Source organism: Arachis stenosperma, chromosome 8 (assembly GCF_014773155.1).
Source record: "Arachis stenosperma cultivar V10309 chromosome 8, arast.V10309.gnm1.PFL2, whole genome shotgun sequence".
Taxonomy (NCBI): Eukaryota; Viridiplantae; Streptophyta; class Magnoliopsida; order Fabales; family Fabaceae; genus Arachis; species Arachis stenosperma.
The window spans coordinates 36,389,826-36,403,113 of NC_080384.1; the positions used below are offsets into that span (position 1 = coordinate 36,389,826).

The 13,288-nt window shown below is 29.8% G+C and overlaps 1 protein-coding gene across 1 annotated transcript; it reads left to right on the top strand.

Moving 5' to 3' along the window:
* The first annotated feature begins 458 nt into the window (after positions 1-458).
* Positions 459-3,591, top strand: LOC130943377 (peroxidase P7-like). The gene is made up of 3 exons (XM_057871222.1): positions 459-808; positions 926-1,117; positions 2,917-3,591. Exons 1-3 carry the CDS (start codon positions 581-583, stop codon positions 3,466-3,468), a joined length of 972 nt encoding a protein of 323 aa, XP_057727205.1. The 5' UTR covers positions 459-580; the 3' UTR covers positions 3,469-3,591.
* Positions 3,592-13,288: the final 9,697 nt, after the last annotated feature.

Here is a 13,288-nt window from a genome sequence, read left to right on the forward strand (position 1 = left end):
AAAATTTTAAATTATGATTCAAACATGTTACATTATACATTTGTAGAAATCAAAATATTATTAAAAATATAACTATTAACGTACATCTTATTAACTGAATTTAAAAAAAAAATTATAATATATATAATATCTAAGCTGTATCTGATTTTATCGGTTTAAATTTTTGAATAAAATGATTACATAACAACATTTTCAACATTTTTGTTTTTATCTTAAAGATTCGAAGTTAAAATCTATGGAAAAGAAACCAAAATATGCATCAGTTTGACCAATCCACCTTGTTATGAAAAATTCCTTCCTCACGTTGGTTCCTTCCCCGGATAGAAAATAATAAAAGTAGTAAAGCGCGTTTGGAGCAGACAAGTTTGAAAATATGAACAAAGATACAAAATCATGCATGCTTATTATTTATCTCCACTACTCACTCTTTAGTCCATATCATATAACTTTAATTTTTCTTTATATATTTCATGCACCGTCACACAAATGTTCTATATAATTGCATGGTTCTTCCAAACACACTTGTTCATTCCACAAATAACTTAAGCTTAAGGGATTGATAGTAATAATTAACTAAGTAATGGCGGCACCATTTCCTCATCACTTGTTTGTTACACTGTCCATTATTCTTTCTGTTCTTGCTTGTTCTATTATGATGAGCAATGCACAACTCTCACCAAATTTCTATGCCAAAACTTGTCCAAATCTTCAGGCCATTGTGCTGAGTGCAATGAAGCAAGCTGTTACCAAGGAACCTCGAATGGGGGCTTCCATACTTCGCTTGTTCTTCCATGATTGCTTCGTTAATGTAAGGATATCATAACTTAGCATTTTTAATTAGTTATGATTTCTCTGCTGGTTATTATTATTATTAAAATAATTAATTGATTTGCATATATATATATATGGTATGGACGTATGGTAGGGGTGTGATGGATCAATCTTATTGGATGACACATCCACATTCACAGGGGAGAAAAGTGCAGGACCAAATCAAAATTCAGCTCGTGGTTTTGATGTGATAGACTCCATTAAAAGCAATGTTGAAGCTGCTTGCAATGCTACTGTATCTTGTGCTGACATTCTTGCACTTGCTGCTAGAGATGGAGTAGTTCAGGTAACAACTAACAACAACACACCCATTCTTCTCTTTCATTTCTTGCTTTCCTTCTTTCTTTACCAATAATAATTGATTTTCTCACCCAAAAATATTAGATAATCATCATATTTTATATTTATCTTGAATTATTTTAATTGAATTAATATTAGTTAATTTTTTATTTTTTATTATAAAATAAAATAATATTATATATATAACTAATAAAATTTATTATTTTTTAGTCATTATTTCATCAGTACTCTAAACTCTTATCCTAATCATATACAAAGAAAGTATATAGCAAAAATATTTGTTAATATTAATAAAATATATTTTTTAAATTTAATAGTGTATGGACTATATACAAAGAGACTTTAAAGTTAAAAGTTGGGGTCAAAGTTATATTATTCTACGTAATTTTCACTTTTCAGTGTCTAAAAGCATTTTGGTCATTCTTTTTCTTTAATTAAATGTTTCAATGGATTTGCATCTATAATTATTTTTATGCAAATTATTTAATACAAACTCTTTAATTTAATATATAACATGTAGCTTTTAATTATTACTTTTATTAATATATAGAGTATCCATGTGCACAATAATGTATATATGTCAATGTGGCTACTTTAATTTATGAACTAATTATAGACAGTAAAGTTACAATGAGACTAAAAACAAAAGAAATGAATCCATTAATTTAATTTCCTAAGGGATTTATTTGGGTTTTTTTACTGCTTTTTCCTGTAGTAGAGATAATGCATGTAAATCTCACAATGAGATTCTCTGAAATCATTGTAGTAGTATATGTTTGTTTCTTTCCCCAACATTTTCTTTTAGCATGGGCTTGTTTTCAAACATTGTTCCCCACTTCCTGTTCTCACTTTTTCTCACACACATGCATGTAACTTGATCATCATGTCAACTCTTGTAATTTTGTGGGGTCTTCCAAATATACACACACCTTGCATGCATGAAATATCACATCACAATTAAGCAGGTTGTGACCTGATAATTTATCGCTTGATTTCTTAATCAAAACTTAGGGATTCAAATCTTAGTCAGATATTTTCTTCAAATAAATGACCCATGCTGATATCCTTAGAGAAAAAAGAAAAATCTTATACATAAAAATTTCAGATAGAGATACAGATGTGCAGTGTGTTAATCTAAAATTAATAATTAAAAATGGTTAGATAATTTAATATATTTAATTAAATTATTATTTAATAATTTTAAATTAAAAAAAATTAAAAATAAGTAATTTTTAGTAATTTTAGTTATTATTTGATTGACGTAAATATTAAATTGTCTTTTAAAAGTAAATTTTATTAATTTATGTATATAAATTTTAAAAAATTATAGATTCAAACTGTACTAATTTATATATATAAATTTTAGTAAACATAGGTATAAAATATATGTTTTTTTGTGTAAAATTTTTATATACAAAATTTTTATAAATATGAATGTAAATTATTGCTAGTTAAGTACTGATAAAAAATGAAAATATTTATTGGTTATGTAATATTATTTTTTTAACTATTAATTTCACGTAAGAATAATTTTATGTGAGTTTTCACTTTTAATAAATATATTTAATTTTGATATACTAATAATATAAAATATTTTACATAGTTATTACCTAATTATATCCATTCTTTCAAATGATCACGCGGTTAATGTGAAAAAGATAATTATTTTTATTAATGTGAAATTACGTATAAAACTACTTTACATGGTAAATGCATCAAAATTAAATTTTTAATAAAATATATAAAATAATTTCTTTTTATGTTTTTTTAATGTGCCTATTATAGCTAGGAGGACCTTCATGGACAGTTGGGCTAGGAAGAAGGGATGCAAGAACAGCAAGCCAAAGTGCAGCCAACAACCAAATCCCTTCACCATTCTCCGACCTTTCCACTCTCACTTCCAGGTTCGCCGCCAAAGGCTTAAACGCTCGCGATCTCACCGCCCTCTCCGGCGCCCACACCATTGGCCAAGCTCAATGCCAGTTCTTCAGAAACCGCGTCTACAACGAAACCAACATCGACGCTAACTTCGCCACATCACGGAAAGCCAACTGCCCTTCCGCCGGAGGGAATGCAAACCTCTCCCCTCTCGAAACCCTAACTCCAGCTCGGTTCGACAACAATTACTATAGAGATCTTGTTGCCAAACGCGGCCTTCTTCATTCGGATCAAGTGCTTTTCAATGGTGGGACTCAAGATGGTTTGGTTCGGTCTTATAGTGCCAATAGTGTTTCTTTTTTCAGTGATTTTGCTGCTGCCATGGTTAAGATGGGAAATATTAGTCCTCTCACTGGGACTAGTGGGGAGATTAGAAAGAATTGTAGGGTGGTGAATTAATTATTGATCATACCATGAAATTCAATTCTCTCTTTTAAGAATTGTGTTCTAGTAATAAAATTAGGGCACATGTATGAGCAATTGATGTGAATAAATGACCATATACGAGAGATTTTGAGTGAATGATTAATTACAGGGTCTTGGTCATAAAGTTAATTGGATTAGATCCTCAATATATTCTTGGCAGGTGCAGAATTATTACGAAAATATTTGATAGTAAAAAAATATTAACTAAAAATAATTAGAATTTGTTTTATTTAATATTTATTAATTATTATAATAATTAATAAATATTAAATAAAATAATTTTATTTTTTTATTTTTTTAATATTATTGTTATTATTATTTATTTGTTTATTCTGGTTGTTTGTTAGCTGTTTTTTTCTTTTGATAATATTAAAAAATTATTTAGATTTTTGATTTATTAATATTTATAATTTTATATTATAATATTTATTATTATATATTTATTAGATTTAATTATTTTGATTATAAATAAAAGATATCAAATAAAATAATTTTAATTATTTTTCAATGTTTTTTGAATATATTTTTTTCCCACGGTATCTCCCAACCCGACAGATCAAGGACTAATCTGTCACAAGGCGGGATTCAAACTCTCGACACTTGCTTAAGTAGACGAGTGAGCTGAACACTCGACCAACTCAAGTTGCTTGTTTTTTTGAATATATATATATTCTGAAATAAGACTCCTTCTTCCGCAAGTCCTTCCCCTTTGATATTGTCATCGAGCCCCAGAGAAGGCCCAACTAGCCTGGCCCACGAAATTTATTGATCAAGATTCTAGTTATGCTTAATAAAATGAAATAAATAATCCTGACAAAAAAAAAAATAATACATGACAAAAAGAAATGAAATAATTTTAAAAAAGACAATGTTTAGTAATTAGTATAAGGTTTTAATTTGTTCCAACACATACCAAATTTAGAGCCAAATGAGATTGAGAATGTGTACTAAAATGGTTTTCGACATTTTAATTGTGCTAAAAAGATTTTCAACTTTTCAATTACACCAATTGGAAAAGGGTAGTGTTATAGTGCAAAAGAGCTTTTTTTTTTTAGTAGGTGCTGAAGAGGCGTGGAAAAGATTGAATTCTAGGCGTGTTAATGTTGATTGGATATGTATAGACAGATTTTTCGGTAAAATAGACCCTGCAGAATTTGTCGCTAAAAAATAGCTTAACAACATTAGATTAATTTCCTGTTAACGATGATAATTATCTTGTTGGACTTTTTGCTATCCGTTGATGCTTTTTGATGCAATAATGGGACTGATTGCAAATATTTGTATTATTCAGTAAATAGAATTTTGGGCCATCAATAGTTCAATAATAATAATAATAATAATAAACCAACTTGAGTTGGTCGAGCGGTCAGCTAATTCGTTTGCCCTTAAATGAAGCTCAGATCCGCGATAGATTAATCTTTAACTTGTCGGGATGGAGGATACCGTGGAAAACCAATAATAATAATAATAATAATAATAATAATAATAATAATAAATCTGGCTGAACGTTATGCACGTCCAAATGTTCAATAAACTCTTCTTAAGCTTTCTCGTCTATTTCCTTAAAAAAATATTTATTAATTTAAAATAGTAAAAAAAGGAAAAATTTTAAATAATTTAATTTATACTAAATTTTTATTAATTTTAAATTAATATTTACTAATTTAAAATTTATAAACTAATTTTTTTAAAAAACGAAATACACATTCCTAAACTCTAAACCCTAAATTATAAACTCTATATCTTAAATCCTAAACTCTAACACATAACTTCTTAACCCTAAACCCTCAAGAACATATCCAAAACCCTAACCACAAATCTAAAATGCCTCAATCATAACCTAAACTATAAACCCTAAACTACAAATCTTAAACACGTAATACTAAATAAAAAATACTAAATAAATAACTATTAAACACTAAAACCCCTAAAATCCAACCTTAAGCCTTTCAACTTGCTCATAAATCCTAATCTCTAATTCTAAACTTTAAATCCTTAACTTTTTAAATTTAAACAAGAAACTATAAACCATACAACAACAACAACAACAACAACAATAATAAATGTAAGAGTTGTAAAAATGTTGTCAACATTGAAAGGTTAGGGTACTAAATAAGGAGGAGATACATCTCTGGTATTACATTGTTGTTGGAACGTGAAAGACTGACAGTGGAGTGACGATAGACAAATTATGATGCCAAACCCACCGTTCTAAACTACAATAGTGCCCTTCTTCAACCAAAAAACCCAACCCAAATGCTTAATCATCATTAGCAATAACATACGTCGAACTAATTATCTTATGTCACCATAATAACTTTTTTTGCTAAACTGCTACACTTCAGATTTTGTCTATGCGTGCAATACAATTGATAACATGCATCCAAATTCCCTTGCATCCACCTCATTTCAACATCTGCCGAAACAATACTAGTTCAGCACGGTAGTATTGGCCTAACTTATATACCAATAACTAAGTCGGGTTGGTCTAGTGGTTAGCTCATTAGTCTGCTTAAACAAATGTCGATGAAAGGAAAAAGAAGGTGCAGCAGCAGTATCAGTTGCAGGGAGTACAGGGGCGGCGCGACGCATGGGAGAAAAAGGTGCAGCGGTGGTGCAGTGCGTTGCTTCTTCAGATGATGGCGGCGGCGGCACTGAGGTGCGTTGGTGACAAGGAAGGGGGAGTGAAGCAGCTATGATAAACACAGAGAAAGGTGGAAGGTGAGAGACTAGGATTGTGGTGGATAAATGGAATAGAATATTTTTTTGTTTTAGTGAGCCTGGAATGTAGCCCATTGTTCACGTTATTCACACTCCATTATCTACCCAGCAGAACTCTTTCAAAAAATAACTATCCTTCTCAAAAGGATTATATGAACTCTAATTGAAAAGAGTATTATATTTGTGTGTAAGTTGTGTTTAAGCATTTTTTTGTCAACGGTGTTTATTCCTCTCGTTCATCACAATATAGCCAGGTGAATATATTCACTTATTTTGAATCTCCATACGAGTTACTGATAATGTGTTTTTGTTAATGATATTTATCTTTTAACACTATCATGTTGGATTATACAAAGGGTACCAGGATGCATGCATCAATACCCAAACCCTTAGCTCAAAAGTGGAGCAAAAAAATTGTTCAGTTTTAGTTGTTCAACATGTGCAACTTCATTGTTTATGATAAAAAAATGCATCGCGAGTAATACCCGAAAGATGGATTTTGATATTTTCTTAAAGGACAACTCTGAATCCTTTTCAAAATCCTACCTTTTCACTAGAAGCTTTTCATTGACAAGCTGAAGTTGTTGGGAAAGAAGATCCTAGGGATTTGGTTTCAAGCAAAGGAAAAGAGACAAAATGACTGGCTATTGTTCTCGAGGATTTAGAGTGCGTGTTCTAACATATTGTGTGTAGTTTTACAAAATCTCTAGTGGTCCTTTCAGCTAATAAGTTTCTATTATGGTTTGCTAACACAGCAATAACCGAATCGGGTGCGCAATGTTTGGCCGCATGGTTGGTCAAATCCTACCACATCTTGAGGAGGATAAAGTCAAACTGCTTATAGTCGTGTTACAATTAATAAAAGCAATAAGGTGGAACGGAAAGTCATCAGTGCAGAGTCATTTCAATGTTTTCCAGTTGCACGTCGACCCTGGATTGAAAGAGATAGTTGGGTTTAGAAACATGTTAGTTATTCTGATGTAATATACTTGAAGCATAGAATAATAATTGGAAATTTGGGAAAAAAATAGTAAGACTTTTCATTTAATAATTGGAAATTTCAACAACAATGGAATGTATTGTAGTTGATCATGTTTTTTTACTTTTAACTGATTACACTATTTTTACCTGGAAGGTTGCTCGGAGGTGCAACATCATCCTCCGTGAGAATATAAGTCAGATTTCATCACATGGTCCATGGTTAGGTGTTGAAGATCTGACATATGGTAATGCTTCAGTGAAAACAATAGAGGACATCCTCAATCAAACAGAGATAATTAGAAATACAATTATCAACTTAAAAATAAATTCAATAATTACTGAAAGACTCTTTTAGAGTTCAAATTTATTTGGGAATATATGATCATATTGGAAAGTCCCACTTGGATGATTGGAACTTTTGTTTAAATCAATGTAAGCAAGAATGATTGGTTTTACAAGTCGTGCAGGAAGTGTTCGAAAAAAGTTAATACTCCTGTTGGCAATAGATATGAATGTGGAAAGTGCGGTGACACACACGGATGTGCTGCACTACGGTATATTGTATAAGTCCATTTGACAAAACTCATGCATTCCTATATAGTTTTGTTGTTATCATTCTTATATTAAATTAATGAAGGGTTTATGTATGTATTCTGAATATGTGTGTTTTGTGTGCATTCATTTCAAGATTCAAGGTGGAGATGATGGTTTTTTATGGCATTGGAAGTATTAGGTTGCTTCTGTGGGACAAGGAAATAATAATGTTGTGTGGCAAGTGCACTGAACAATTTATGGAGGAGAAGGTGAGTTCAATATTAGGGGATATTAGAAGTAGTTGTTGTATAAAGTTGGTAAAACCTTAACGTGGACATTGTTTCCATTATCTACCAAAATTTAGGTCTCTACACAAGATGACTACCCACCAACTTCTGACAATATTATGGACAAGAAGGTGCTTTTCAAACTAAATGTTAAGTTTGGTAATATTAGTCAGTATTATCTAGTGTATACGGTCATGAGGGTATGCGATGATGAAGATATAATTGAAAAGAACACTCCTGAAGAAGTGTCCACTACTCCTACCATTAATAACATTATATATATATCATGATCAGGAAGAGTATTTTACCTGTTTTCTTTACTATAAAATCTGAGTAGAAGAATGGTATTTCTATTTTGTTTTATAGGAAAATGGTTGCAACAACTCTATTGATATATTGGGCAGTGTTGTCAACCTGAATACTGATTCTGATATACAACATTCTTTGGTACATTTTAATGTTTTATTTGGAGAAATTTTGGTAATGTTTCATTTGCTAACTATTGCTTAAAAGATGACAATTATGATTTTATATGTTCAGGACGGTCCTCAGAAGTGTATATCATCACTAACGTACAAGACTCCAGTAAAAAAGTCCAACAATAATGGAGGAAAGGGTGGCTCATCATTTGTGAATGAAATTGAGGAGGAAGGGCATCTATCAACTATCCGTTTTAGTAGGAAGTCGGGCAAAAGGTCTAAGATCCAAATTATTGAAGAGGATCATTGATAATAGTATTAGTATGTTGAATATGGAGATTTTAATACAAGTTATGTTCAGATGCATGAATTATTTGGAAATTCAACAAGAGACTGATGTTAGAAATGAGACTAGATCATTATCATGTCGTTAAGTACCTTAATGTTGCATAAGTAATTTGAATGGTTATTATGTTGGTGGCTATTATGTTGGTGGCTATTATGTTGCATGAGTAATACTAATTAATTGCGAACCTAATTATGATACATTAATTAATGTCCTCAGTCAATCTCTACAAACTAAAATGGTTTTTAGGATTGGGATGATGTAAGGATTTGAGGATTTTATATTTGGAAATGCACCAAAAGTATTGCATAAACTTTGAGTAATTTTGGTGGAAAGTAACTTGAATATGCCCACAAAAATAGGTTAATATTTCCTGGTTCATGGACGCCTAAAGTAGTATGAATTGTAGCTTATACCTTAGTTTAGGAAACAGACAAAGGGTACAACGGATATTATTACAAAAATAATTAATATAAATATAAATATTTTGGAGTACATAAATAAATAATTATATAGATAACATTAAATAATAAGTTTGATTTATCTGTCAAAAGTCAGATTTAGCTAACATTTGTAATACATATCGTTCAAGTGATAGAGTATGAAAATATATATTACTTAAGTCAACAGTTAAAAAGAATTGTATGTCTTTTGGATTATTTAACATATAAATACAAATAGATTATAATTTTAAATAAATTAAAAATGTGCTTCAGGGGTTATTAATAGAGTAAGTAAATATTAATTATATAATTAATTGGTAAAAAACAATTTTTTGCTTTTTTCTAAAGAATTTATTTATAAACTTATAAAGATAACATTTCTATATAAATACATGTTTATATAGAAACAAAATTCGTCATATAAATATTATAAATTAAGCTTATAAATAAATTAAACATGTGATTTAGAAGTTAGTAATAAATTAAGAAATTATTAATTATAATATTAAAAAGTAAAAAAATAATACGGTGTTTTTTTATACAAGGGTTTATTGAGAATTTTAAAAATATATGTTCGTAATTGTAATAGATTAAGCTTATAAATAATTAAACATGTAATTTAGTTGTTAGTAATAGATTAAAAGAAATATTAATTATATAATTGACGAGTAAAAAACAAATTGGTGTTTTTTTAATCTATTATTTATCTACAAGCTTAAAAAGCTAACATTTTTATATAAATACACTTAAGTGGTATAAATCAGGACAACGCAAGTTTCTCATGCTTAAAAATCACTAAATTATTTCTTTTATCACCTTAGTTACTCCTTCCTATTTTCAACCTAAAATGAGTAATATTTCACCCAAAAGAGTACCCCTTTCATACCTCGACGATGATTTAGTGACTCCTAATGCTACAACAAAGAATGGAACGACAAGCTATCAGCTCTATTTTTTGTCAGGCAAAACTTCATGCTCAACAAAAACAAAAACAAGAGTACGTTGATTGGCATCGGTCATCGTCCTGTGGATGATAACACAAGGTGGTTTATAAGAGCTGATGTTGATAGCGGTCTATAACTAGATTTAAATATACCAATAGCTATCAACAACTTTGGCTTTTATTTCTTGGTTGGGTCTGATCACAGTAATGTGTGCATCAAATTTTCACAAGGTGGCATGAACTCTAGCCTTCTTATATGGAATCCTCTGACATGTCAAAGGGTTTTTGTTTCTGATGAGGCAAGGAGGCATTGTTGCCATGCTGTCTCACTCTATGCATTTGGATCTTGGCTAACCATATCGAGTATCGCATAGTGTATGTATACAAGTGGCACTATACTGATTAGAATCTTTCATGGAGTTTATACAACTCATTTGAGGCTGACTGGAATCATTCTTGTATTTACACCAGCAATGTGAAAAAACTAAGTCTTAAGTCAATTATTGATGAAGGGGTGATATATTGGATAGGGTAAGGAGGAGTGGACAATGTGGAACCAATATCCATTGTCACATTCAATCTACAAAGAAAAGTTTTTTCTGAAGCATTAATACCTAATGGTGTTAGGTCAATCTATCACAATCTTACTTATTTCAATGATAGTGTTGGTTTCATATCACAAAAAAATGTTGGTTTCACTAGGCACATCATAATATGACAACTGATCAAACATAGTCAAATGATGAGCTCAAATGGGACAAAATGCTTCAGATATCTGGTATTGGCATACCTTACAACTCTTTATTTGATGGTAGGGATATAATTTTAGTTATTGATACTAAGAGCAATTATGGAGAGACAAATGATGATGAGATAACTAATATCCTTATCTCTTGGTTTAGATATAAGACAACTAAAAGGGAGTATATCATCCATCGTAAATGGCATAAAAATATTTATGTCAAAATAGTCACCATTCACTTGCAAGGATATATCTAGTTTAAAATAAAAATACTACAAAGTCCATCACTATGGTCCACATTGAAGCATTTTCTCATTATCTTTTGTTCTTTTGAATTTAATGTTATGTTAGATGTAGTTGCTCTTTGTTGTGCCTTATAATATACCCATGCTGTAGTAAATTAGTATAAAACATCTACTTTACGATCATATTTTAATTAGTTATTTAAGAAGTTATGTATTGTGTAACCCATCATATACTAGGTTTATCAGTGTGATGGACTAGACAAATTATGACAGTTATTTTTATATTAGTGGTACTTTGCATTGACTCTAACTCAATTACTATAAAAAAATTCAAGTAGGATAGAGTATCAGTTAATTAGAAAAAAGTGTAATTAAATTGAGCAACACATTTACATAGTGATTATGATTAGTCCAAATTATTTTTTTGAGGTACAAACAAAAGGTGGCTACCGTTGTATAACAATTAATATTTGGGAACATATAATTCTTTAGTATTAGCTGAATAATTAGTTGAAGGAATAGTTAAGTTGGTAATCTAGGAGTTAGTTTGAAAACATTCTATAATTGTAGTAAACAAATAAATTTGTATTGCAAAACACACAAAATTGTTACTTACCATGACACCCTTTACACTCATACTGATCGATAAGGATTTTAATATATTATAGAATTTTAAAGATAGTTTTAAACTTTTAATTGTTTACCAAGAAAATAAACAGTTGTAACAAATATGCAAAAAATACGAAGGTGCCAAAATAAAAAAGGGGTCAAAATAAAAATATTAACTAATTACTAAGAAAAAAACAAGCACCAATTATATAACAAATTAAATTGTAAGATATCTTTTCAATGAGTCCACATACAATATTACATTACATGTCTTTTATAATTATCTTCTAATAATTTTCTTAGATTTCTGTGCCTTTCAGTAATAATATAATAATAAATAGTGTTGGTGCTACTTTTTGATAGTATTCATTAGCTATATTAATTTATTAAAAATTTAATTTTATATAAATTCATGTACAAGAGAAGGTAATTATTTATGAAATTTTAAATATAATCTCAATATTTTAACCATGTATAATAAGGTAGTACTAACTTTTATTATAGTTTTCAATTGGATTAGTTCTTTAAGTTTATCTAATTTTAAAAGAGGGTAAAGATATCTAATTTCATGTTCAATAAATATTTCATATGAAATCTGACACTGGAAGACAAATATACCTACATTTTATTGAAGGGTGTTGTATTTGCATTAGGATGCACGTAGTAAATAAAGAAAAAATACAATAACATTAAATGCTAAAAAAGAAAAAAGGAAAATCAAATGCTACACAATGAACTAACATTCTAAAGGAATGTACATCTGTCAACCAAAAAGGGATAAATTTTAATATACGTGAATATTCAACCACACTTTGGAGTTAGCCGTTTAGGTTATTATCTCTCAAGGTATGTCAAAATCTTTTTTAACATAGTTATGGGCCATGATTGTTAGATTTCTTACATATGTTGATTAATAACTATAGGCACCAATGGAGAAGACCAACCCTGTTTTAGCCAGAATCCAGAGAAGAAATATTATTGATGCAAAGTGGAAGAAGTACAAGACATCAGAACAATCTGAAAAGTGCACTCAAGTACACTCAAGGCAACTTCTTCGACAGATATGGTTAAACTCATGCACAACACCCATAGGTATTAAATTTTTTTGTTAAGATACACCTAAGTCCAGCTAGAAATATTCATAAGTTAGAGGTTGAAAGTCTACAACCGATTCATCTTCTATAAAGGAGAGATAATCTTTGGTGTAGGTGTATTGGAAAAATTCAGTTGAAACTCAGACTATATCATAGAAAGATTTTAACATATCCATTTTGCGTAGACTATATGTAGAAGCTAAATGATTTAAAAATTAATTGCATATGATAAAAATAGATTTGAGTAATGTGGATCACAATACGACAGGTTTAAAAAACAAAAGAAAGATGGATGTGTATTGCAGAAACAATGCATCCACATCGAAAGACATAAATTTCTGTATCCAAACACCAAATCCAAATCAGGAACAAAGTTTGATTGATACTACGCAAACCACAGGTACATGTATACATTAGTCTATGATACAA

What these genes read in the sequence shown, in the direction of transcription:
- LOC130943377 (XM_057871222.1), top strand. Translation starts at nt 581, where the DNA reads ATGGCGGCACCATTTCCTCATCACTTGTTTGTTACACTGTCCATTATT. An exon ending in TCCATGATTGCTTCGTTAAT is followed by an intron (nt 809 to 925) that starts GTAAGGATATCA and finishes GACGTATGGTAG; the next exon opens with GGGTGTGATGGATCAATCTT. An exon ending in CTAGAGATGGAGTAGTTCAG is followed by an intron (nt 1,118 to 2,916) that starts GTAACAACTAAC and finishes TGCCTATTATAG; the next exon opens with CTAGGAGGACCTTCATGGAC.